Consider the following 27,751-nt stretch of genomic DNA (forward strand, 5'->3'; position numbering starts at 1 on the left):
AGGAGGTGCCGGCGCCGCGGCGGCCCGAGGGGGGGGCGGGGAGGGGGCAACATGGCGGCTCCGTATTAACTTCCCCCCCTCAGCAGCCCGCGCTGCCGCCGCTCTCCCCCGCTCCCCCCCCAAGCCCTGACATGCCGGGCATGATGGAGAAGGGAGCGGAGCTCCTGGGGGGCAAGAGCCGGGCAGCCCCCAACGGCACCAAGAGCAGCAGCCCCTCCAACGGGCACTACTCGGAGCCGGAGAGCGGCGGCGGTGACAGTGGTGACGAGCACGGTGCGAGCTCTGGGGCCGGCCCCGGGCCGCCCCGCCAGCGGGGGGAGGGGGGTGGCGGAGGCGGCGGGAGGGGCGCTGAGCCGAGCCGCGCCGCCTCCCGCTTCCCCGCGCCGGTGTCGGGGCCGCCGCCGCTGCCGTTCCTCCGCCGCGCGTACTGCGGCGGGCCGGGCCGGGCCGCCCTGTGTGTGGGGCGCGGGGGAGGAGGGGGGGGCGGGAGCGCGCGGCGCGGCCCCGCGGCTGCCGGGCGGCCCCGCGGTGCTTAACGATGGGGAGTGTCTCCCGGGAGCCGCCGCCGCCGCCGTCCCCATTGTTCCGCTGAAATAAACTCCCCCTTCCGCCTCCGGCCCCCTCCCCGGCGGCCGTCGGGGCTTAATCCGCGGCGGCGGCGGGCGGGGTGGCGGGGGGGGGAGGTGGCTTATTCCGCACGGCCGCGGCGAGGCGGCGGGGGCTCCCGGGCGGCGCGTCCGCCAGCCCGCCCGCCACACGGCGGTAGCCTGGGACGGCGCCCGCCCGGGGACACCCGAGCCGTTAATTTCTCTCCCCCCTTTACGTTGCAGATGTAGGAATGAGGGTCGGAGCGGAATACCAGGCGCGCATTCCTGACTTCGAGCCCGGTAAATCGCTTCTCGGCTGCAACCTGACATCTTGCCGCCACCGTTCCCGAGGCGGGAGGGCTGGGCTGGGGGCCGGGGGGCTCGGCACGGCGCTCTCCCGGCGGCAGCCGCGGGGCTGGATTTATTTTGCTTTTGAGCCTTTGTGTCGGCGATCCGGTGGCGGCGGCGGGAGGCTGGCAGGGGCAGCATCAGCTCCGGGCGCCTGCGGGCGGGGGGGCACCGCGCCGGGAAATTCTCACTTCATTATCAGCCCTGCTATGTGTATTCGGCGGGAGGCGACGAGGCAGAAAAAGCTTGAATGCTTTTTAGGGTTGGTTGGGTGGTTTGGTTTTTGTTGTGGGGTTTGTTTTTTTTTTTTTCTTTCCTTAAACCGTACCGCATATCATGTCTATTAAAAAGGTGATTTAAAAATCTGTGTCGGGGGGTGATGGGTGTTGTGGGGCAGGGGTGGGAAGTGATGCGCCCTGCCGGAAGCAGAGCAGCCCTGGCTGCGTGCTGGAGGCGCTGGGTGGGAGATGCGCTTGGTGGGAAACTCCTGCCCCTGGTTTTGTGTGCTGTAGTAGCCTCGCTAGCCCCGCTGTTGCAGGCTGAGCTGCTCTCCACCGCCCTTCTCACCCCCACCATCACCCCCCAGCCCCGCCCCGGGGAATACGGGGTGGGCTTGCATAGCCCGGCACCCGGTTTTAGCAAGTTAATTGCTAGAATGCTCTTTTGCATTGCTACACTGAGCAGTGCGACCGTAGGAGCGTTTGTCAGTTTTGCTGTAGTGGCCAGATGAAGCCTATCTACTTTCCTGTTCTCCAAACAGGCTCCATTGGTGTCAGATGATTTCCTACCGGAAGAGGATTGGGCCAGAGCTTCTCACATAGTGCCTCCTAAAGCTGGAGCGAGCCCCGCTTGATGGGCGCAAGTCCCCACAGGCCAAAGAAAAGGCCGGGGGAAAGAAAGGGGGAGGGTGGGATTAAATGGATGCATGATCTTGGCATAAGGGAATGCCTTTCCCCTAGGAAGGAGCGTGTAGTCTAAGTCTCTTTGTTAATAAGACTAACCATTTACACCCTTTATTTTCACATTACCTGCATAAAAATAAATAAAAATGATCATTTCTAACGTGCAGCCTGGGCTTGTTTTTCCTACAGGCCGCTTAAATTAGAAAAACACATAGTGTTTGCTTTTATTTTGATTAAAAAAACTCTTTGCCCCTTGTAGGACAACCGAGGCTCTGTGATTTCAATTTTGTGAACTATATATGCAATAGTACCATTGCATTTGTAACTACAGAACTAATCTTACACTTTCTCGTAACCAGACTTTTTAGAGCTCCTAAGTGTTCCTGAGGGTTTGGAATTCAACTGATGCTCCTTTCCCCAGTAACAGATTTGTATATACTTACCCCTTCATCAATTTCCTTAATGATCGAAATCTTTCTTTAATAAGTCTTGTATAAGAGGCATAATGTATAGTATTGTTCTTGTTAGTATGTGTATTTTGATTACTAGGGCAAGAAGATACTTTTTTTTTAACACCTAAGTCTTAGAAAATAATAAAAAAAAATCCATAAAGCATAAAAGTATAATACATGCTTACCATGTTAGCAGATTGGTTTTCTGAACAGATCTTAGCAAGATCTCATGCTTTTATCTTTGGGTTTTGGGTTTGGTTTTTTTTTTTGTTGGGGGGGCTGGTCTGACGACTCTTGAGGCATCATTTCTTAGAGGTGAAAGTAATGCTGGACAAAAAGCTGTGCTCTTATAGCTAAACTTAGAATATTTTTTTTATTTTTTTTTTTTAGCGAATGATGTAACGGTAACTCCATCATACTTACAGGTTTGCATGTATGGACATAGGCACTGTGTCCAATTAAGTAACTTTAATGCTGTTTCTTTTTGAAATTCTTTTAATGCATTTTTTTTTTTTGAAGGGTTTACCAGGTATGTTAGAACGTGTGTTTATTTAACAGTACTTTGAGTGCTGGGGTTTTAACCCCCTTAAAACAAATAGGTGGGAGAAGGGGATGAATGATAGATGAAACTAGATGGAGGTCCAAGATACAAAGTCAACCCTCTGGTACACACATAGAATACCAAAATGAGTAGAATAAATACCAGTCCTTTGACCTCATCTAGCCCATGTTGAAAAATGTTCATGGGCAGTGCTCTGCAAGAATACATTGAGGAGCAAAACGTTCATGATGAAAGTTGTGATGGTAGTGAACGTTTTTCTTTAACCTGAGTTTGTGTATAAAATAAGAAATTTTTAAAGGAAAAGTACATGACTGTTTGTTGGTGTCTATTGGAAGAAGTGGATTGTGGTTGAAAGCAACAATTAGGAGTTGGTTTAAACGTGTTCTTACCCTGTCCTCCACCACCCCCTTTTTACAAGCAGACCTTCAGACAGAGCTGTAAGGGAAATAACATTTTTAATTGTCACTAGACAGATAAACTTTCTCACCGCAAAAAAAAAAAAAAAAAAATAAAATAAAAACCCTAAATTTCCTTACCTGATTTACAGAGTTAAAAAATCTCCTGCACTTCAGATTTTTGTTACTTCCTACTAGTTTTCCTACAGTACTTTATATTCTTGGGTGAAATTGTTTCTGCTTGCGCTTTCTGACCCAGCTATAGTTGTAGCAGGATATTACAAAGCTGGTATCCTTAGTTTGTGTGTTGTTTGTATTCTCTTGAATGTGTAGTGGAGGATGCCATCCCTGTAGATGCACCATATTCTGTCATCCTCACATGAGATAACTGCTAGAGAAGTTTTATTCTACTCGGATTTGGACTTCCCAAAGGTTTTAGTATGAATTTTGCCTACTTAATGCTGAAATACTTATTACTTTCTTCTCAGGGATGGGGAGTGCTGTCAGAAAGAATGTTTTATACCTTTAAAGGTCTTATGGAATCTATTTCTGTGTGTATTCTTATAACTTTCCTCGCACCAGTCTTCCTATATGAAAACAGGCTTTCTTCACTTTAAATTATTAAATGGCGTGGTGAAGTATATAAAATTTTCTATTCCATGCCATCTGTCCTCACATTCCCTGATTATTTTTTTTGTTTATTTTTACCTATTTATTTTTAAGATTTCCAGCCCTTTATTTTAGGCATTTAGTTGTTCTTCCTGTTAGCCTCTATGTTTCTGTTCCTACTCTCAAAGCTTAGTGTTAAGCAGATGATGGTAGTACTTCATATGCTGGAAGCAAATATACTTCTAAATTGTCATGCTGCCCCACAATGCCCTTATTAAGTGGTATATGCTTCCAGATTTTCATTTTATTCTCAGGACTCGCAGTTGTGTACAGAACAGCACCACCCACATGTACCTAACTTCTAATGCTAAGATGAAATTTAGGAAGTGTCAGTTTGCTGCTACAGTTTCTCTGTTCTGGAAGCAGTGGAGAGTGCCTGTTGGTCATCTTCAGCTAGCCCTGTTTTCTAAGTGGTGTTCGCAGAGCAGTGCAGCAGCTGAAGCACAGAAACCTCTTCCCAAGTGGCTTGAATGTGGGGTTTGGACAGGGGGAGACTTGTTATATTTGAGACGTAGCTCATGGTCGTTTTCTTACTGGCTTACAACTCTGCTCTTCTAACATGCTTCAGTTAATGCGTTGCCTGGTATTTCCAGCCACTGTCCTTAATGAGAGTGGATCTTGCAGATAAAGATCATGTTGCCCTTGAGGTGCAACACAGCTTTTTTGGGGGAAGAGTGCTGCTCACGTGAATACTTGAGGCACAAAGGACAAGAAGCCATTATAAAGGTAGATCATGGTCCTGCATATGGAGATGGAGGGATCCCTGTACTGTAGCTATGGTCATCCTGTGCTGAGGATAGGATGTCTTCCTTTGAGCTACTTGTATGCATCCCACCCTTCCTTTGTCATCCTTGCCTGCCTTTTGGCAGTGTGAAGATGCCACCTGAAGGGAAACAGTTGTCTGATTCCTGCTGGGGAAGCAGCACTGCTTTGAAAAAGGGTCTTCTGGTGAGAGCTGCTTGTTAGCATGAGGGTGGCCCCTCAGTAGGGAAGTGTCACTGCATACATGATGGTGCAAATGATAGGACTCAGACTAAGTTTTTTCACTTCAGTACTTGAATACTCAATACTTGATAATATCCGTGACATCCACTGGTCTGCAGGTGTCTGTCTGTCTGAGGTATACTCAAGTTTAGACATTCCTTGCTCACAACCTGGGATTCTGATGCATTCTCTAGTGGTGCTGTTTTCACCTCATCTCTTAATTAAAGAGCGGAGTACAGAGTAGTGGTCATTTACTTGTGATAAAAACCTGAGTGGATGAGAGAAATGCTGTGCCTGTAACATGGTTGCATTACTTTTCATGAAATATTGCATTCCTAATGACTAAAAAAGACATCCTTTTTTTGTTCTAAAGTAGAATGTTATATTAAGGCATTTGTTCTTACATACCAGAACCATTTCAGAGTTTAGTACTGCCTGTGCCTTGAAACTGGTGCTTTATGAACATGTATGTACATTTTTGACTTGTTACAGAGGTCTTGGTGCTTTTAGGTTATCTGTCTTACACATAAAATTTTGGAGGAGGGATGAGTTTTTAGTTTCTGTAATTAATTGGTTTTCAAGTTCACAGTCATGTATCTAAAGATTGTAAAGATGATAGCAAATACAAAACACTGCCAACCACCAACCTAAAGAGGGAAGAGCAACAAAACATAGTACATAATTAGAAAGCAGCAAGTTGTTCTCTTTTTCCAAACATTGATTTGTTTTGCTTTGATTCCTTCAACAAGATGTAGAACCTAAATATAAAGTGTGGAAGCTTAAAATGGAGTGAAAAGTTATTTGTTCCACTGAATAAAAAATTCTGTCCTCCAAGAAGGATGCAAGAAAAGCTCCTCTGAGGGTGATTCCTCAAGGAATTCATACTGACATGAGCATAAATGCTACAATTGCTGAGCCATGTCTTAGCAAAATAAACTGTTGTAAACAAATAGATTGTAAGAAGCTTTACGTAGTAGCATGCATTTGTAAAATATTAATGAAAAGTAACTATCAGTTAATGTTTTTCCAGTATTGTAGAATTTCCTTTTACATTGTTTTTAAAAATCAAAGGCTGATTTTAGTGCTTTGCACAAAGTTGCATCAGTGTTGCTCTGTCCTGAACAGTTTAGACAGCTTAGGTAACTTGGACTGCTCCCCTTGCTACATTGAGGTGGAGGTGAGGTACCAATGAACGAACCAAAACAAAAAAAAAGATTACTTTTACACCTAGTTACTTTCTACAGCTACACAGTTTGGTTGGCTGTGAATATCAAAAATTACATGGCTATGAAAATCAGAACTAGAGAGGGAGGTGAACAGAATTGTTTCTGGCATAGTTGTTAGTACAGTCCCTTGTTGAAAGCATCAGGGATGGTGACTGTGTTCCACCCTCTATCTCTGTTTTGTGGAAGCCTAACTTAAGACAGTAGGTCCTGATACTACTATAATAGCCATAAATGTTAGAGTACTAATAGATAAACATAACTTCTGGAGAACTGTTCCAGCACAAGTACCTTTAAATTTTGTACCCATGTCAACTTTAGCAATGTGCTTTAGTGCTCCAATTGTGGTAATCAGGATCCTGTCTCACTATAGAATCGTAGAATGGTTTGGGTTGGAAGGTATATGAAGACCATTTAGTTCCAACCCCTCCACCACAGGCAGCGACAACCTCCACTAGACCAGGTTGCTCAAAGCCCCGTCCAGCCTGGCCTTGAGCGCTTCCAGGGATGGGGCATCCACAGCTTCTCTGGGAAACATGTTACAGTGTTTCACCACCTTCATAGTTATGACTGAACCTCATAAGAGTAGCATTCAAATTCAGCTATTTGAAGTCTTACGGGAATAATATGGAATTAATGATTTTTTTTCCATTCCCTTAGTAGCAGGGCTGTATTCTTAATGTGGTTGAATTCTACGTACTGTGTGAGTTGTTCTGTGAATAGCTGTTGCCTAGATCATATTCATCAATACTGAGACTTACTCGTTTTCTTACAGGTGCCACAAAATACACTGATAAAGATAATGGAGGGATGCTTGTATGGTCTCCGTATCATAATATTCCAGATGCCAAGTGTAAGTTCTTCCCTGCTTTAGAATTTGGATGCTTAAATATAACTAAATAATTGTTTCTGATGTGCCTGTTTGCTCTTTATTTTACACACACTGAAACTGAAAATCAGTAAATTAAACACAAAACTTCTCATTACTTTTTTATTATTATTTAGAGAACGCTGGGGAAAGGCAAGATCACCTTCTCTTATAGTTAAGTCTTTGTTTCAAATCACATTGCCTGTGTTGTAGCATCATTGGTGTCTGTGAAACCTTTAGTTATTAATAGAAGAATAAAACATCTAAACATGAAGAACTTGCTGCTCTAAATTTCTAGGAGAAGAAGTTGCAGTGGATAAATTCAGAAAAGATGTGTTGAGGCCCAAATTAAGTGGAAATTATTACTGTTTCCTTATCAATAACTAAGCATTTTCTCCCTTCAGAAGTGACCTGAAATACAGGAGTCGTCTGACTAATGTGATCAGTTATCTGTTTAATCTAGTTTAAACCTGCGTGCTGCGCTAGAATTCCCCATATGTAATACAGGGGAGTAAACTTTGAGTATGCAGTCATGAGAACCTGGTTCTCAAGACAATTTCTACCCAATACCAGTAGTTAGAGGTTTGTGTCCCTCTGTTTGAAGGAGTATACCTTTTACTACTGCAGGACAGTTAGAAACACTCTACAGCTATGATTTTTAAACACTTTCTTCATTCCTTTAAAGTACAATTCACTCTTTGCTGCAACAGTTCATGGCAAGGACATCCCTAGTCCATTTGAATAATAAGGATATAATTATTTCCTGTTCTCAATCATGCTTCCTTTGAACTACATTTAGTTGCAACTTGATTGTGAACTATATAAGGTGAATGGGAAGAGTTTGTTTCTTTTAAAAAAAATAACCACTGAAGATCAAAACTGCAGAACAATTAGAAAATTATGGAAAGTGTTCCACTCAAAGCTGGCTCTAGTATTGTCAACTTATTTTAAAATGTTGTTGGTGAATTTGATGACCTAATCATTGAATTTTCATATTCTCTGTTGAAAACTCTCTGCATGCCATGGTTAAAATTACTGTTGGTCAGTGAAAACTGTATTAATATCAAGGATATGCATAATCATCGATCTAGGATCTCTTTACATTAATTTTTAACATGTTTGGGAATAAGAACAGTAGAAGTAGTTCAATTTAAAATTAACCCAGGTGCCTAGAGACTTTCCACAGTGTGTCTGTATTCTTAGGAGTGGGTTCCAAGAAGACATGGCCTTTCAATCACCAGATAGTCTCTGATTTAAATAACTATATGATGAGCCTCTATGGCTTTTTTGTAGTAAAAATGTGAAAGTAAGTATCTTTTTCACTGAAAATTAGCTTGTGTCAAAAGTTTATAAAATTAAATGTTGGATTAAAGACAGTAGGCTTGTTATTGATAAAGCTATGAATATATTTAATGTTTTGGGGGACCTGGTAAAGCATGGGAAGACTGTTTTTCCATGTTAGATGGCTAAATCTGTGTCAATTTACAGCAGAACTAAAAGTACTGAAGAATTAATTCTGATGTTACTTTGTTACAGTGGATGAATATATAGCAATAGCAAAGGAAAAACATGGATACAATGTGGAACAGGTAAGTGCTATAAAATTAGAGTGCTCATTTAAAGGACTTTTTTTTATATAAAAGTATAACACAACTCTTTTTTTTTTTCCCTTGGTTACCATTAATTAACGCTGTTTCTCTTCAGGCACGGCAGCAAACACTGCAGTTAAATGGATCTGCATACAGTTGTGGTCTGGATTCTCTGCAAAAGATTGAGCTCTTTGTTTTCATGACATGCTCAGCTTGTAATGTGCACTTTTGAAAGGTTTGGTATGTTTCTTGATACACTGGGCATGTCATGCAATTGTGTGTGTATATTTAGCTAAAGAATTTCTTAGGAAAGCAGCTTACAAATTTGATGTTTAATATTAGAATTCAAATATGGTGCAATTTTGAACCATTAATTGTGATAGGGTCCACACTGAAAAGGTTTCTGGCATATTTAAAAAAAAAAAAAAAAAGAAAGAAAAAAAGGCAGACCAACTTTGAGTGTTTTTTGCAGAGGCAGGAAAACAGAAAAGAATTTTATATTCAAGAGTAATGAGTTCACTTTTTTAATCTTTAGTCACCATCCCATAAAAAGTACAGGATAAAGCTTCGCTGGTCTGCACTTAGTTCTATTGCATTTTTCTTCGGAAATTAACCAATTTACATAAAAAGTTACCTATTGCAAAAAAATACTTGGTGTACAAGTCGAAACAAGTTGTATGATCAAATTTTGGAGGATGGAAGCTCATAATAGGAAGGACTTGCTAGTCAGCTGCTATCTGAAAAAGAGGCTACCAACTTTATGTCCAGAATGTCCAGAATACCTGCAGTTCAGTCATGTTTGTTTATGGCTTGGCTTTTGTTAGGGGAGAGAGGGAACTGAGGGATCTCAAAATTTTCAAAACAACTTTTGGTACAAAATATCTGTAGACTGTTCACAATTTAATAGAAATTATGTCTGCAAGAGGTGCTTGTCACTTGCCAGTTTAACAAGAAAAGAGGTTTGCCATGTCCACGTTGTTAGAAGATGTGAAAGCAGGGGTTTGGAGAGCTGATGAACAACTGGTGATCATGTCCGCACTGTGTGGTTGAAACTGAGTGGAATATGTTTCCCAATTCCCGTGCCAGACTTGGCGTCAAATCTGTCATTGATTCTGTGGCAGAAAGTCTATAATCAGCATAAATTTTTTTAAGAATATCGAGAAATGAAATTATGTAAGAAAGTATATTTAAATTTCCATTCCTTACTAGGTGCACATGACATGGAAGTGGCCGTGCTGTTATTTGTGGATTGGAGAGTTGTAGAAAGACCACTTTCACTTTGAACTTTCAGACTTGCATTTTGGATGTTCCTCTGGCTGCTGAAAAGTATTTTTATTTTCTTTTTTGAGTGGGCTGGTATAAAGGCCTGAAGTCCTATAAGGAACTGTGTAGGTGAAACATGCTTGTAAAGGAAGAAAGCGGGTCAGATTGGAGCCTATCAGCCTAGTTCATGCTGCTTCAGAATGACTGCTGCCATGCCAACCTTAAATTGCCTAGCTTTCATACCTTTAATAAAGTACAGATGTGCCCACTCTTCATATAGTCTCCAAAGAGAATTTTGTAACCTATAGTACATAGCCAATAAAACTGTAAATACATTTTGAGAAGATTGTCAATTTTTATTTTAAATAAATTAATTTCTGGTTTTTAATTTAACTTGTCTCAACATTTTAGAAAGTTGACTAAATCCAAAAAGGAACTATTTCTTTTCAAAGGCTCTCGGCATGTTGTTCTGGCATAAACACAATATTGAGAAGTCCCTTGCGGATCTCCCTAACTTCACTCCTTTCCCTGATGAATGGACAGTTGAAGATAAAGTCCTATTTGAACAAGCATTTAGCTTCCACGGAAAGAGCTTTCACAGGATCCAGCAAATGGTAAAGTAATATTTAAATTAGAAGCATTAAACAGTTCAGATCTACTAAGAACAAAGGCTCCTGTTGGGGCTAAAATTTCATGTTGATTTTTGTGTAAGAGCTTCAGGAACAACTTTGAATGTAAGATTTATTTAATTTCATCATGTCTCTTGGACCTATAGCTTTTTCACTCTAATAAAAAAAGCCTCTCCTCCCACATTGCCCTTTGAAAAAATATGTATACAAAATACATCCCTCCTTTCCATCTCATCTATGCATTTAAAATATTTGGGTAAAGGTGGTTGTAAGTAGAGCAGAATTATAATCCTGGGTGGAATTTTAATTTTAAAAAGTATTAATATGTTAATGAATTCTTCTAGCTTCCAGACAAGACTATTGCAAGCCTTGTAAAATATTACTATTCTTGGAAAAAAACTCGCTCTAGGACAAGTTTGATGGATCGGCAAGCTCGAAAGCTAGCTAATAGAAATAATCAAGGTGACAGGTAAGTTTTATATTCTTAAGCTAACCATAGGCTGAAGTCTTTCTAGGTGGAGGTGTCAGAGTAATTTCCAGCCGTTATGTGTCAACGTTAACCATGGTTTTAGGTTTGAACATTGGTGGTGGTGGTCTCTGCTTTTAGCATGGGGTTTGGTACCTGCGCTTTAAGAACTATATCACTCCATTCATAACACACTTTAATGCTTTAGCAGGTAATGGTAAAAACAAGGGTTTAAAGAAACTTGCCTGGGAACGTGGTTTAGAAATAATGCTTTATCTGAAAAGTCTAACCCTATATGATTGTGTGGGGAGCAGTGTGTTTTGTGGGTGTGGGGGTTTTCTTTGTTTTTTGTTGTTTGGGATTTTTTTGGACTAGAATGAAATTAAAATTGAAAGCTCAACCACTGTAAAGAGCTGTAGCAATTGGAATGCCCAAGTACTGTTTTATAACAAAACTTTCTATGAAATCTTACTTAGGAGACTTAGAACCACTATCAGGAAAAAAGAATTAGAGCTTAAAATAGCTTTAAATTGTCTTGGATAAAGGGAATGACGTTTCCCCTAGTTACTATGAAATTAAAATTATATTGCACTGAGTATACTTGAGTATTAATTTGCACTTTTAAAAAGTGTTTTAATACGTTGAATATATAAGTAACATAATCATGTTTATATTGGAAAGCGTGATTACACATCTACATAGAACTGCCTAACTAGAGCAAAAGGGTATATTTAATTATATGTTATTGAAAAGAACACCTGAAATCTAAAATTTGTCTGCTTACTTAGTGACCCTATAGCTGAAAATTACAGAAGAGAATCAATTTGCTTCTAACAAGCATTTTGGGGTGCTTTTTTAATAACTAGAAAATTTTTTGTGGGTTTTTACATACTTTTGTTCAGAAATTATATTGTGTGAATGACTGGATTGGACTCGACTAAGCTAACTTGTTTTTCAACCTTTTCTCTTTGATTTAATTGAGCAGATTTCATTCACTTCCCTCAAATTGCTAGATCTTGAGCACTTTGGTGAAAAAGCAGTACTGTGTTTTCCCATCTTATATTGTCCCCTTTTGCTCCCCACAGACTTCAACAAGGGTTTATTCATCCACCTGGTGCAGTGGTTTGAAAATTGATCTATTAAAACTAACGTGGCAGATGAAAGGTTATTTCTGGCCTTGGTATAGTTGACCTTGTAAGCGTTCATGCTGGCACAGGTAGTTGAATTTAAGAAAGGTGACACCAAATTTTTTGGCAGCAGTACCAGGACTACTTAAAGTCATTTTGAAACTACAGTTTAGGGTTGCTTGTTTATCATAATAATTAAATTTAATAAAGGAAATATGTTTCTAACAGCTCTCTTTTGAAAAATATAAATAACTTTGAGATGCCATATACTTAGAGGAGATATTTTAGATAAAGCTGTCTTACTCAGATACTTATTTATATCTGGAGTTAAAAAAAAATAGATAAAATGACCAGCTGCTTATAATCTGTCCTCAGTGATGATGATGTAGAAGAAGCTCATCCAATGGATGGAAATGATAGTGATTATGATCCCAAAAAAGAAGCCAAAAAGGAGGTAACAGATTGCTTAATGGTGAATGTCAGTTTGTTTGTTTTCCGTGAATGTGTTACTATGAAGAATATGACTTGTAGTAAAGAGGTTTAGCTTGCAGCCTGGCTGAAATCACAAGGCTTTTAGGTGATCAAGATCTTCACAACTTCTGACTGAAACAAAATTTTGTTGTATTTTTTTTGCCGTTCTGTGGGCATAATGCATCTCACTACTTTTATTATATCTTGAGAGATCCTCAAGTTTTGTAAGAGATGTATGCTGTCACTACCTGGTAAAACAACATTCCCCTTGCCTCTGTTTGTGAATGTGTTTACAGTTTTACAGGTTGTGAATTACTGAATCAAAATGTTTTCTTTGCATTTAAAATTAAATGACGTTTTTTCCAAGAATAACTTTTTTTGTTCTTTCACAGCCACAGTTGGGTTATGCATTTCAACTAATACATGGCTTTATTGAGACACTGTCTACTAATGTAGAGAAAAACATTTTTGTCTTCTCTAATCAGCACTTACTAATACCTTTACAGATAAGTGCTGTGTTTGGAGTATATTCAGGTTTTGCATTTTTGGGGGGTTCTTTTGGTAAATATTATTTATGAACAGGACTAGAAAAATACGGTTAAGTGTGTAAATGTTTGACTGTTTCCTTGATCAACTTAATGCATTTGTGATTTTTCTAAAATGGGATAGGTAATGTTTCTTGAGAATATGAGAGGAGAGGTAGTGCAAAACTTCAATGTTCCCATGAAGTGATATCTACAATTATTGGTAAAACTTCAGTTCTACCAAAAATGATATTGAGTAAGAGACTGATAGGTTCAGATTCCATTCTCAGCATTGCAGTGACCTTCAATGTATTGCTTAATCTAACTACCTCAGGGGAAAACCAAAAAGGATAATTATCATTACCCCACTTTGTGAAAGACTTTGAGATTTTAATTTTTTTTTTTTTAACATGCCAGGGTATGTTTTTTTGGAGCTTGACATGGCAGAAGGTCTAATAATGAACCTTTATTCTGCTGTGTAACAATGTTCATGCAATCTGTTGATTTGAGTTGCTGCCTAAAGCCACTTGTAAATAAGGGCTGTTTTGTTCAATTTACTTGGTTATTGTTTGAATCACTACACACAGTCCAGAATGAAGGTAGTGTGCTGATAGACTTCAGAAACAGGACAAATAATTTTGCAGTTTCTAATGAGCTGTTCGTATCTACATAAGATAATTTTGTGATCTAGTATTTCTAGTAGGATTTGTGTGCTTTCACTTCCTAAGCAAAATATAAACTGAGTAGGCTACTTGAATGCACAGAGCAATGGAGACTTTCTGTTACTAGATAAAACTAAAACAAGCCAAACACTTTAGCTTGGCAAGACAAAAGCTTGAGAGAATATTTTCACTTTAAATCCAGATTGGACAACTCCTATTTCATACTGAAAGAGCAATGCAGAACCAAAAAAACCAAATGGTGTAATTGGGCCAGAGGTAAACTTCACCTTAGTATTTTTTTTTTATGTCAGAGGTGTAAGGCTCTATATCAACTTTCCAAGGAAGAGCAAATATCTTAAATGCTTATAAGATGGCCTCTGTGAAGTCTGTGGACTGGATTAAGATGTTACGTTAGCTGGGAAGAGAATGTGACAGAAGGTCAAGCATAGTAGAGCAAAATGCTGTTTGCTGATCTGTATTAATGCTACAGAACATAATAATAATGGCTGCTGCAATATTTTTTTTCTCTGCTGTGATTAGATGACCACCTCCTCTTAACCTGCATGATGCCAGCAGGGAGGAGCAGTAGGGAGCTGCCTGAAGTAGCAAAAAGCCCAAATTCTATCTCTGTTCTGGTACTAAGCATTGCTTTGAATTGGAATATCCTTGCAGGGAAAGTAATTTTGCTTCTCTGCTCCTGGTCTGTAGGGAACCTACCTGGTTGCTCTATGGGAGTCACGTACATACAGACTAGCTGTTGTGCAGCAATGCTCATGGAAGACACAGCTGAAATTTTTAGGTGTCCAAACGTATCAAAACAGCAGTTACAAAGACTTCATTACTTCTCTGCTATCCCTTTCTACTTCAAAAAACAAACAACAAAGACTTAACATTTGCTAAATTACATGGATTTTTATGACTGTGAAAGTACATACATCCTCTCTTCCAAATCTCAAATCCCCTTGCAAAGCAAACAGCATTGTCACTTTCCATAGAGTGCTTGCAGCAGGGTGTCATCTTGCATTTTTGCCTGTCCTGGTCGACTGGCTCATTCTTCTCCCTTGATCTTCACCTGAACTCTTCATATCTGACCAACGATAAATGTGTAAATTCACTGATTGCTTGGTTTAAGTATGTAACATAGATACATTTTTTGCCTTCTGTGCACATTCAAGGTTCTGTCTTTCTGCCCTTTTTCACAGTATTCAGACTGTGATTTCTATAACATGTAGTGTATTTTCAGCCATGTTAAACAAAAAAGAAGTTTTGAAAACTGACCTTTCTAAGACTAAATGCAGGCTTGTCCAGCAAATGACTGGTGCGCTCCATCAGCTCATCTGCAAGACTTAGTTTAGATACGACATGCAGAGAAGGATGTTAGCTTAGGTTTTCTTTGTCAGAAATACGACGTTACAGTGCTATGTGATTCTTTAATAAAGTTGTATACAAGATACTGTTATTCTTTAATGATATATTTCTTGTAAATTAAAGGGCAATAATGAGCAGCCTGTTCAGACCAGCAAAATAGGTCTGGGTAGAAGAGAGTATCAGAGCTTGCAGCATCGCCACCATTCTCAGCGTTCCAAATGCCGTCCACCAAAAGGCATGTACCTGACCCAGGAAGATGTGATAGCTGTTTCCTGTAGTCCCAATGCAGCCAACACAATTCTTAGACAGCTGGATATGGAACTAATCTCATTAAAGCGACAGGTACCATGGGTTATTGGTCTTGTTTTGTTTTCATCTCAGATTGTTCTGATTGTAATGATTTTGAAGATTATCTATGAAGATTCTGAAACTTCTTTAATGTGAGTCTTACTAATTTTGTTCCACAGTTAGCAACAGAAATGCTGGACACTAGTTGGCTAGCTGTTCTTTGGTTTTGTTTGTTATGCTTGGGTGGTCTTGGGGATACCGTGAAACAAGATTACTTCATTAAAAAAAAAAAAGGGCGGGGGGGGGGGTGTAAGTATGGCATGGAAACAACGTTACAGATTGGGTACACGAGAAAACAGTTAATATGATAATTTTTTTTAACTTTGTTAAAAGTATATGTGTGACAAGAGAGACTAAGACCAATGTAGCAGAGGAAGTTACATTTGTTATGCTTAAAAGTGCAGCTGTTTTCCTGGATGCCCTTCCCCATATACCGTGAAAGTATGGGGGGCGGGGGAAATCATGGGACTAGTTATTTTTCTGTTTGAGTTGATGTGCTTTCTTACTAAATTTAGAAAAAACTTTGTAGTTTTCACCTTTAGAGGACAACTGCCTGTTTACTTTGCATGAAGAAGTTAACTTTTGGCACTTAAAGTTGAAACACAGAATTTATGCAGCTTCTGTAGGGGTACACCAGTATGTGCATGCTTGCTTTCTAGGAGCGATGGGGCTACAGAGTCTAAGGCTTATCTCCTGAAATTCCTGTCTCCTTATAGGCTGCTAAGAGCTGCCATGTTACAAAATCATGGAGTGAATAAAGGGTTTCATGGGGGTTTTGCTCCCTTGTATTCTTTTACAGGAGAGATATGCTTCTTTCTGTCACAGCAGGAGGCTGGGGCTAAATAGCATAGGTGGGTTTCACTCTTTAGCCTAAGTGTAGGTGAGTTACAGCCTTGAGGTTGTGTTTCTCTTTTTTTCTTGCAGTGATCTCAGAGATGCAGCCTTTGGAATCTCCCACTGAGTTGTCTGCTTTTGTGTCCATACTTAAGAACACTTGTAATAGCTGTGCACCGTAGTATGCAAAACTATTTTCTTACCTATGTTACTTTATGTGCATCACTGTCAGGTTCAAATGGTTAATAGATATGTATATGTTTGATTTGGAAGCTCTCTCCTTTTTATAGACTAAGACATTTTATTTAAATATTTCAAGTCATTTCAAGAATCACCTTTAAAGGAAGTCACGATGATCTAAGGTCAATAAAAAGCAGTCTGTCAGAAGGAACTAACTGGAAACATCTCATAAATCTTTACTACTTTTTTTAAGTGGTTTTTGGAGAAGGAAGAAGTTAATGTATACAGTACACCTCACTTAGATTTCTAAGAACCGAGTTCTGTGTCTAGAATATTCTGCATTCTTCTTCAAGAACATATGCATCGTTATCAAAACCTGCTTGTAATGTCCTGCTTTTAATATTCCTGCAGACAAAATGTTATTTTGAAAGGCTGGCTTAAATATTCTTCTCTCCGTAGTAAACTGTGCTGTATTTTATTTATTTATTTTAAAACAGTTAAAACTAGTGAAGCCTTAAACCATAATATTTCTCTTTCTAACTTAGGAGGTACACTTGTGGCAATCCTAGTGAAGATATATGTGTAAAGTGACCAACTTTCTTTGTGGAGCTGATTAACTTTGTTGTTTTTGACCAAGGTTCAAAATGCTAAGCAAGTAAACAGTGCACTTAAACAGAAAATGGAAGGCGGGATTGAAGAATTCAAACCTCCTGAGGTAAATCAGAAAAAATATTAGAACTTGTGGCCTTGCACTTAACTAGTGGGAAGCTGCAAAAACGTGTTTTGCTGCAGCATAGCGTTCACGTTTCAGCAGCAGCTTAAACGGGATCCATTGAATTACATGCAGGGGTGAGTTTGGCTTCTTTACAAGAAATTAGTGGTAGGCTTTTCTTATGGCAACTGTCTGAATAAAAAAGCAGAAAAAACTGAAATGTCATGCCTGTTCATGATAATAGGGAGCTGAAGCTGAGCCCTGATATATAGGGTTGTCTTCTCATTAGAAATAGATAATGTAGATTGCTAGCAGTAAAGTCTGTGTTCTGTGTGAAAACATGACTATATATACATTTGGGTATTTGAAGTGAATGATTTATTACTTTTTGCTTGTTTTAAAGGCTTGAATATGAAACATAACATGAATGCAAAACACTCCAGACACTTAAATCCCAGTAGTTTAGATAAATACAACTATAAACTCAGATTCTGTCTGCATAAAGATCATTAGCTTGTGCATAAGTTATGATATAGCTGATATTAAGAACTGCAATAAAACAGGGGAAAAACTTGTGATGTAGTTCTAAGCCCAAATCCTTAAATGCCGCTTCCTCTTTATGAAAGCAATCTCAAACCATACATTTATGGCTAAGCAAGAGATTTTTACCTATGTTACAAAACGTAGTGCAAGTAAAACACATTCAGATGCTCAGATATTTTGCAGCTATTTAAACATTTTAATGATCTTTGTGCCATTTTTCTAATTTTAATAGTCTAATCAGAAAATCAATGCCCGTTGGACCACAGAAGAGCAGCTTCTTGCAGTACAAGGTATGTTAATAGTAGTAGCAACTTGAAATCTGGTGCAAAGGACTTGGAGCGGTGCTCAGGGTTACGTTTGTATTTCCCTCTAATGAAAAGCTAAGCTTTTATCTGGTCTTACAAGAAAGTCACTGGGAAAACAGCAAAACTAGTAAGAATATTTAGGGCATTCATTCAAGCAACATGACTCGTCTTTCGGGTACCCATATTAAAACTCAAATAGGAAAGCTAAGCTGAGTTTAACAAATGTAATAATACCAAAAAGTCCCTTCAATCATCTTCTAAGTCACCTTGCATGAATTTCTCTGAAGTGTAAGACTGAAGTAGTAGTTGAAGTATTAAAATTTGAAGAAAACGCCTAAGACATCTCTCTGTATTCTTAAAGTAGGGAAAAGCAGAACTGCTTTACAGTTGCTTCTCTCTGTTCATGAGGGAATAGAAGAGCAGATGTCTATCCAGTGGAGGCCTTTTAAGAGTCTGAAGCTGAGTACTTGACTAAGTGTCTTACTAGAGAAGAAACATTTTCTCATAGGCTATTGATACACCTAATTTGCAGTGATTTTATTTATATGAAGGAAAACTGACTCTTGTCTGGCTTTAACATGGACTGCCTAATCAAGGAAAATGCAAGGGAAATGTCTGGAGAGTCTAACACTGTATTGAAGACACTGTATGTTGACTGACTTCTATGGATCTTTTTTTTTTTTTTTAAGTCTATATAATCAGCTCAGTTATACACATCTGCTTTATTTCTCTGTATTTTTCAGCTTTAAAATGAAAGACTGCATTTTAGTATAAAACCTTTAGTTGGATCAGGATATCAGTGTAAAGTTGTTGGGGGTGTGCCATACCTGGTAGTTATTAGCCAGATGACTGAACCTAAAGTTAGGTTTATTTTGAAGTGTGAATGGAAATTCTGAAGAGCATGGTGTGTCTGAAGTCATGCGTCTCTCATTACATGACTCAAATTGGGATTTGCATCTCCAAACTGTTTTCTGTCCTAAATTCATCCTGTCAGTATTGCTAACAAGCTCACTTTTTTTATTTGTTCCCAAATGCGACTGAAGGAGGTGCATATCTTTAATAGGGTAGTCAGTTAAGTAGAATGCTTGCTGAAGAAGTGGTGAAAATCCAGGTTCATTCTACCTGCCTTAGCATGAAAGGATTCAAACCAACTTGCATTTTCATAGTTTACTTATTGGAGCTCTTGCTAAGCATCAGTTTAGGAAGTGATAAGAATGCATTTAGCTTTTGTTAAGCTATGGCATTATGTGACCAACAAGGTAAATAAGAAAACTGGAGCACAGACAAAAGAGAATGAGGATTGGTAATGACTCTTTGGAGAGGAGTTCTAGTCTTCTGGACTCTTCTCTAGGGAATGTTTTGTGTTTTATAAAGGCAATCAGCTTCAGTACTTAAGGGGGTGGGATGAGAAATCAAGCCTTCTGGAATAAACCTGTTTTCACTGAATTGACATGTGCTTCTTATATGTATTGTTTCCTTTTTAGTCCTCTTCCTTTGCCACTGTATAAAATGGAGATGGGAGAGACCCCTAACGCCAGGAACAAAGTAGTAGTAGTATCCCTCCCTTATCTATTGCCCGGTAGTAGAGTCTCCCTCTTGGAGTGAGAGTGCTATAGGTATTAATCTCCCATCCCTCAGGCTAAGGACCCTGATCTCTTGCTTTGAAATAATTGTTTGAGGTGGTAGACTTATACATCAAGGAGCCATGCTGTCTTTTGCCCTGACTCTGATTTTAGAGGGAAGTCATCATTGTTTCTGTACTAAAAGCTAGCATAATGTGTGTTAGGCTTGAACCTGGAAGTTGACGTAAGCATGGGGACATTTAGTTTGTACATTTAAAATAGAGCTACTTCATCAAATGTATTTAAATATTTTGGCATGTGCTTTTAATAATTTTACAGAAATCATAAGCATTAAGCAGGTAGGTGGCAATTCTGTGATTTGTTCACTTGAATTCAGACATTAAGTCCAACTATTTAAATTCTAAAAATAATCTGTAGTAATATAAATTTGGTACTTTTTTTTCTAAACCCTTGTCATCTGTGGGCTAATCTCAAGAGATTGGCAGTAACTAAAGAGGAGGTAATGAAAAAAAAAAAAGCCTTAAAATAAAGCTGAGTCTGTAACCTTAAAAGCAGTGTGGCTGTCTGCAGTGGGGTTATTGGGCTCAGGCTTATGATCTCTGAGCCGATCTTTTGCAGTATAATTTACCAGGTTACTGTTCAACTTTGTGTGAGTAGTTATTGAATGTTATGGGCCAGTTCATCACTTGAGGTGTTCTTAAGTTACAAACTTTATTTGTGTATAGAAATGATCATTTTTTTTCAAACTGAGATCTCAGCCATATGAGAACTATAATTGCAAAAATGTTTTAAGACTTGTTCAAAACAAAAATTTGAATTGAAAAGCAATGCATGACTTATATAGCATTGCAGTGGAAAACAGTTGGGACAACCAGGATCTAACTCTCTACGTAAGGTAGTCAGCAGAGCACTGTAGTCCCATCACAGGAAAACTGCAGCTCTCATAAGCCAGAGTTGCCGTTAACCATTTCTGCTTCATTGTGGTGCTGTATTATGTTGCTTTGGACCCAGGCTAATGTTTTGTGTACCTCGCAGTGTTTGCTGTGCTGCACAACGTTAAGCAGCACAGAAGCGTCAAACTTGGATTTATGAGTTTCACTGAGTTAGATGTTCAAGATGTACCAGCACACGTTGTACTAGTGAGCATGCCCATGTTCGGAGCGCACCTTTGCAACTGGGCAAAGTTTTGAAGAGCTGGAAGGGTTCCCATGATCAAGGCTACTTTCAAACGAGCCAGGAGAAGGACATTCATACATGTGAAGCCATGCATTTGTCTTCTTTTGAGCTTCACTTTCAGCAAGCTAATAAAATTATTCTTAGTGAATAACAGATTAAACTCTTTAGAAATCATTTGGGTATTGTTTAGCCCATAATTTGTATAAGGATATGTAAGTAATGTGTTTGAAAGGATGATGGGCTGGCATGAACTCTTACAGGTATGCCAGCACCTTATGCCTAGAACTTTGATAAAGTTGCATTGCACTCCCTCAGTTTCTGATGCAGCTTAAAAAGGTTTTACTGCATCAATGTGTAGAAGTCCTGAGGTCATGCTAGAGCAGTACTAAATAACACTGAAAAGAATCCAAAATCAGTAGCGCTGTATGTAGCTAAACTAAGGAAATTATATTTTCTTTTAGGTATTTCTTATACTTGGGCTCTCCGTTAAGGCAGCATACACTGTTTTCAAGCTGTTTGCTTGGAAATAGGCTTTAAGACCTTATGTCTGACAACTTTAGTGGAAGTTAGCCAACAGGCTCAGTGATTTTGCACATTAAGGGGAAGGAAGAAGTATAGACGGCATAGTAACCTAAAAGGCTGAAATCACTGAAAGTATGAATTAGGTTTTGAACAAAAATGTGCTTTGTTTTGCTGGGCACTTCATTCCCTTGATTAATTGTACAGGATGTTAGATATGTTGCAGTGGACATTTAATGATAATTATAAATTCGTAAGGGTGGTGATGGTAGGGCAGTCAAAGAATATTGGAACACTGGAAGGAGTGCTCCAGGGGTGGACACAGCTTTTAAGGAGTACAGTTGATGCCTTGTACAACTGATAAAGCGCAGAGCCAAATCCCTGTCTTTGCTTTGCCTGGATACATGCCCTCCCACGTGGCTCTGCTAGGTCCCTTTGTTTTCTTTCCAAGGTTCTTGCAGTCAGGATGGTTGGATTCTTTTGTGTGCCCCAGAAAAGATCTTAAATAATGTAGCTGGATTCTTGACAGTTAAAACATCAGCTTCGGCTGCAGAAATTTTTACTGTCCTGGAGCTGAACTCCTCTTTTAAATTGCAGTGAGTGTACATTACTGCGTCAGAAGTGCCTATCGTCGAAGAAAGTAGAAAAGAGCAGAAAAAGCTGAAGGTTGTACTATTCACAATTAAGTTGAAAAGGAACGTAGCTTTCAAATTTGAAACAACTCTCACTTTCTGAATCCTTTGCTTCACTTTCAGAAGCTGAGTTTTCTGTTTACTCAGTCTGGAATAAAACTCTTACTTCTTTTAGTCTCCAAACTTTTGGACACTTGTGATTAAAAATATACTTTGTGCAGTTAAAGGCTGTGTTCTAGGATGCTGGAGAGTTTGACGATTTTTTTCTTAAGCAGAAGAGAGGAGGAACTAGACACATACCCTAAATGCAACTGAGAGAAAAATCAATAATCTTTACGTTATAATTCCAATTTTAGGTTTAAAACTATGGAATGTTGTACACAAGAGGTTTTGTTTGTGTTACATGCAAACGTAGTTTTGGAACTTCAAAAAATGCAGGTTGGGATCTTCTTGCGGAATGCTTGTAAACAAAAGCAACCCACTGACTTTAATATGAAAATTAATGAAAAGAATGATACAAAGATCTTCTGTCATGCATCTTGCTGGAGGATTTGATTCTGGAGCTTGTGCTGGGCTGTCTTATAAACAGAGACCAATAGCTTATATTTACTTACTTTGCCTAAGATGGTTGTCCCAAAACCACGGGTTCTTCTACGGAGCTGAAAAGGTGAATGAAAGCTTTAAAAAGACTTTGTCAGGTCAATGCTTGCCAGTTGTAGCCTCGGTAGAGCATGTCACAAGTGCAGGAATGAGCAGTATATTATGACTTGTAGCTGGCATGGAGGGAACCTATAGAAGCTGTCAGCGTTTGTCATTTGACATTTCTAGTGTTACATCCTGTTAATAGCTATACACACATGCTTGGTCACCCTCCCTCTACCATCTTGAACTTTTCTTGGGCTTCTGTCCTTACTGCAAGTACACTGAAGGATTTACTTTATTTGTCAGAGGCAAGATCTCTGTGGTTTTAGGTTGGGAGGCTTGGTGAATAAGCCAGGATCTGTAAGAAGAGCGGGTAATGACCTTTTAATAAAGTTCGTGATTTGTATGTTGATAGCTGTGCAATTAAAATTTATTTTGTTTTAATGGAAATTGAGGCCTTCTGCTAATTGAGAAGTCCTCCTGATTAGTCAGTCCTTGGTTTGCAGGTCCCATAGGTTCTCTCTATAAATACATCACACGTAGCTGTGTCTGACTGATTCTTCACAGCTATGTTATTTACTTTGCTTTCCAGGTGTCCGAAAATATGGTAAAGATTTTCAAGCTATTGCAGATGTAATTGGCAACAAGACTGTTGGCCAAGTGAAGAACTTCTTTGTAAACTACAGGCGTCGGTTTAACTTAGAGGAGGTATTGCAGGAATGGGAAGCGGAACAAGGAACCCTGGCTTCTAATGGTGATGCTTCTGCTTTAGGGGAGGACACAAAAAATACTTCTAATGTGCCATCAGGAAAGAGCACTGATGAAGAAGATGAGGTGTGTTTTGTGTACCAGAAATAAGTAAGCATGGGTTGAGGAACAGCATTTTATTTAGTGATATAATATAAGGTTAACTGGTGTGGAGTGGCAAACCGCATTCTAAAGAATGATGATGAGCTTGCATAGAACTTCAGCCAATGTCGTTAACCAGCTGGGAGCAGGACTGCACCTTTCATAGTGACAATCACGTTACTGTTTTATTGTTAAAATACAGTTCTTGTTCTAGAAGAAGACTCTTGCTTCGTAAATATTTTTAGTTCTGCTGTCTATAATATTTTGGTTGGTGATTTCTTTTCAGTAACTTCTCAGTTTTTTGGTTTTGTTTTTTAAATGCTGTTTCCTGTGTAGTGGACAGTGGCAGCCCAACTGCGTCTCGTTCTGGCTGGGATGGCTGTTCACGCGGTCTTGTCTTTGTCCTTTGTGCAGGCACAAAGCACTCCGGCCACTCAGTGTTTAGGCCCTTCACCTCCAGCACAGGCATCTGCTCCGGCACCTACCGCTCCCATGGCAACTTTAAATCAGCCACCCCCGTTACTTCGTCCAGCGCTTCCTGCTGCTCCTGCTCTCCATCGTCAGCCTCCACCGCTTCAACAGCAGGCGCGATTTATTCAGCCAAGGCCGACTCTAAATCAGCCTCCCCCGCCACTCATCCGCCCAGCTAATTCCATGCCTCCTCGTCTAAACCCAAGGCCAGCGTTAACCACGGTCAGCGGCCAGCAGCCACCCTCGCTTATTGGAATTCAGACAGAATCTCAGTCCACTCTGCACTGAAGAAATAAAGCAGAATTATGCTAACTCCTACATCTGAAAAATTTTATCAATGTACTTTTTTTTTTTCTTTTTTTTTTTTCCCCCTCCCAAATAACGAAGGGGAGAAAAGAGCAAGCCTTCACAAGTATCAGACCAGTTTTACAGAGGAGCAAGCTAATAACTAGAAACGGAACCACACAAATGACCACCTGTGTAAAAATATTTTTATGTCGAAGACTTGTACAGCAGAACAATGCCTACAATACAGCGCTCCTCTATGTGAATAACTGTTGAAGGAAGCTAACTTCTTAAATGAATAAATGTTCAACACACCAAGATTTTGTTTAACTGATTTTTACTCTATTTATTTTATTACAGTTCTTTGTAGTCAAGCATCTAACTACAGGAAGTAGTCTGGCAAATCTAAGAATAGATAATGTTCTAGGAGACTTAAATGTAGCGTTGGGTTTTTTGTGTGTGTGAATTATTTTATTTTTGTTTACCTTTTAGTGCAAAAGAATAATGGCCTTAGGTTCAGAATTTTTGGCCCTGTTTAGATAACAGTAGGCGCATTTCACGCACTTGTAAAAATGTAGGTGTTTCTTCTCTTCATGTTTTTCCCAGAACACTTTTTCTTTGTCTAAAAAGGTACTGTCTTATTGTGTACTGCTCTGAACGAATGTTCTGAAGATTCAAGTGAGCTGTTGTACCAAACTTACTAAATCTCACGCGTGTTCTACTCATAGAAGTAAACGGAAAACAGGAGTACAGTTTCCTGCTGCAATATCTCTTGTGGGCTGGGGTGGAGAGAGAGGCAGAAACTTTTACCACGCAGGGGGGTGACAGGAGAGAGGAACCGTATAGCAAGAACCATTAATTTAATTTGTTATTCCACTAATCCTTCTAATTTAAGTACAGTAGAATTTCATTCCTCTGAGAGTGGCTGTCTGCAGTTTGTGTATGTTAGATCGTTGATATCTTGCCTAAGAATTCATGAGGGAAGTATAGAGGCTGATGATGGCAGCCAAATATTGTGGCAGTGGAGTTACCTGCTGCCAGCCCAGTCTTACTGTTAAATTGTTAGCTCTGACTTCTGCAATTTCAGGCAGAGTTGATTAGCTGGGTTAAGACTATTGTGGGGGTGTTTTGTTTTGTTTTATTGGCTAAGTAAAATCTGTATTTGGGTATTATTGCTTCCAAATTTTAGGAGATTGAAAGATTTTCTTTTCACTGCATTTTTGTCTGAAACCTTGATTTATGCCCAGCAGTGTTTTGGAGGTGTTTTGTTTGTTTATTTGTTTTTAGTTTTATTTGAAAATTAAAAAGTAGAGTGCCTCTACCCCTCCAAGTAAACCAGACTGCAAATTTGAGTAGCACTCTTTGAAACAGTGTGATCTGAATCAAACTATTGAAAAGTATTTCATTCTTGACTATGTAGTAACATTCATGTTGACTGCCATACTATTTAGAAAGTTATTTTTGCTTATAGTTGAAATTGTGTTTAGAAAATCCTTTTAAATCTATTCTGTTATTAACTAGATTTGCCCTTGACTAAAATGGAACTTTATTTGAAAATGGAATGTGCTCTCCCTATGCCTTTTAACAGATAAATTGGATGGTTCAATGATCGGTTTAGCAACTGGCTAAGGTCTTTTTTATGTGCAACGGGAAGTTCTTATAGCATCAGGTCCTATTTAATTTGTAAATCTAGTGTTAAAGTTTGATAGTTGTGGCCTGGATTGCAGTTAAGGTGTCAGCTTTTATGGTTTAGTTCTTCATTTAAAAATCTTTTCAGATCAAACTTGAGAGATGTTCTTTCTGAACAGCTTCGCTGGTGTGCTGAGGTTTTGTACAAAAGATCCTTTTACAAATTTTCTTTTGCATCGGAGTAGATGCTTAGCCACTATGTGAGTATCAGATGACCTCTCATCTAAGAAAAGCAGCATTGTAAAACAAGCACTGAGGAATTCGTGGTCACTGAAACTTGTGTTCTGGGAGTCATAAGTGTCCCCTCACCAGCTACACACAAATCTGGCTGGTCTCCAGATCTTAAAACCAATATGAAACCAATCCGGTACATTTTGACATCCTAAGTATCTCAATTTAATTGTTAACAATGATAAGATACATCTTCAGGATTTCTTTTTTCTTTTTGTTTTGCTTTTTGTTTTTGTTTTTTTTTTTTTAGCACTTGAGTCTCCCAGGTGTGTGTATTGTACCTTTGCTAATTTTTGTCTTGTCTCTTGTCGATAGACTTCAGTATGCAGAATGTTGGGTGTTGCGGTACAGTTGGCCACCCCAACTGCTATAAAACTGTTGAGTACATTGTAATTCCGTTTAAATCTTGTTTAAATATTCTATAACTGGGCAAAGGTGCTGTATTTGAAGGGGGGAGGGAGGGTCAGAGATAGGTAGTATTTCTTAATTTACATACACTGTAGCACACAGTAGGGACTCCTAGCATTTGTAGTACTAAATAAGTATGTACATAGCAAAATGTCTTTATTGTGTGCTTTGCAGAATATGTGCATACAGTTTTGCACGTCCTGTTTTGGGGGGGTAGGGTTTGTTTTAAGCAGTGTTTGCCTGGGAGAGTGATATGCTTGCTGCTTAATCAAAGGATTAAGTTTCAAAGAAATCTGTGTCTTCTATTTTTATGTACCTTGTAATGGTCTAATGTTAGGGGCCCTTATACTGTGATTCTCTTCTAAATTCATTTATATTTTTTTAAGAATTAGAAATAAAATTATACAATGGTGTTGATTTCAGTGGGGAATTCTTTGCCATATCTAGTCTCCTGTTTTGTAATGTAGTAATGAACTCTGACTTCAAGGTTGGCTTAATTTTGTCACTTTAAAAATGTAAATGTTTGGCACACTAAAGTTTGGCAGAGAACGTGTATCCTACATTGTTCAAAAGCTAATGTAACTCTACAGCTTTTTGTACAGTTTATTTTAGTTAATAAAGCAAAACGGTACTAAAAAATGACAGATTTTACAAATGCAAGGCATAATCTGAATGACATGTCTTCTAGGAACAACACTTGCAAATTATGGATGTACAAGAACTATCAGATTTAATTGTTGCACTTTAAATCAGAATGGGTATGAAGTTAAGCAGGTATTTCTGCATTAATAAAACAATCACTAAACATTGCACATCATAGTAAAGCAGTTTAATTTTCTTACAGCTGACTGTGAGCAAAAAGGAATTAGGTTACCTCTGTCCCTAGGTTTTCTTTGTCTTTATGTTGTTGGGATTTTTCTTATATCATACAGTGTTTATTGTGGAAACTTTGCAGTTCATAGAAAACGGAACACAAACCAGTAGCTTACGTATGTCGGAATTTGTTTATGAGTAGATGAGAAGTGCAGTGTTCAGGGAAGAGTTGAGGATGAAGGTTGCTAGAACTGTGTTGTACCTCTTGCTAGCGAAAGAAAAGAATAGACTGAAGTTACCAGCTGATGCTAGGCAGAAATGTGGTTGTCAGGTGAAAGCAAAGCCAGGGCAAAAGAAATATCTTGAAATTGTTTGCTTAGAGGTGCATTTCAAAGTGCAAAGGAAGCTGCAGAGGAGTTAGCAGCTGTCACGGCCACAGTGC

The 27,751-nt window shown here is 39.1% G+C and overlaps 1 protein-coding gene across 6 annotated transcripts; it reads left to right on the plus strand.

Moving 5' to 3' along the window:
• On the plus strand, positions 1–27,308 carry RCOR3 (REST corepressor 3). Of its 6 annotated transcripts, none has more exons than XM_037405361.1 (12): positions 1–273; positions 831–887; positions 6,898–6,975; positions 8,527–8,579; positions 10,295–10,456; positions 10,816–10,940; positions 12,440–12,536; positions 15,213–15,431; positions 17,089–17,166; positions 17,939–17,996; positions 23,156–23,397; positions 23,827–27,308. In XM_037405361.1, the coding sequence occupies exons 1-12, from the start codon at positions 132–134 to the stop codon at positions 24,169–24,171; spliced, it is 1,656 nt and encodes a 551-aa protein (XP_037261258.1). In that variant the 5' UTR covers positions 1–131; the 3' UTR covers positions 24,172–27,308. The 6 variants fall into 6 exon arrangements, with proteins under 6 accessions (XP_037261258.1, XP_037261259.1, XP_037261264.1 ...); XM_037405362.1 differs by having other exon boundaries at positions 12,440–12,518; XM_037405367.1 differs by lacking the exon at positions 23,156–23,397 and having other exon boundaries at positions 12,440–12,518.
• Positions 27,309–27,751: the final 443 nt, after the last annotated feature.

The sequence above is a fragment of the Falco rusticolus genome, chromosome 12, assembly GCF_015220075.1.
Source record: "Falco rusticolus isolate bFalRus1 chromosome 12, bFalRus1.pri, whole genome shotgun sequence".
Classification (NCBI taxonomy): domain Eukaryota; kingdom Metazoa; phylum Chordata; class Aves; order Falconiformes; family Falconidae; genus Falco; species Falco rusticolus.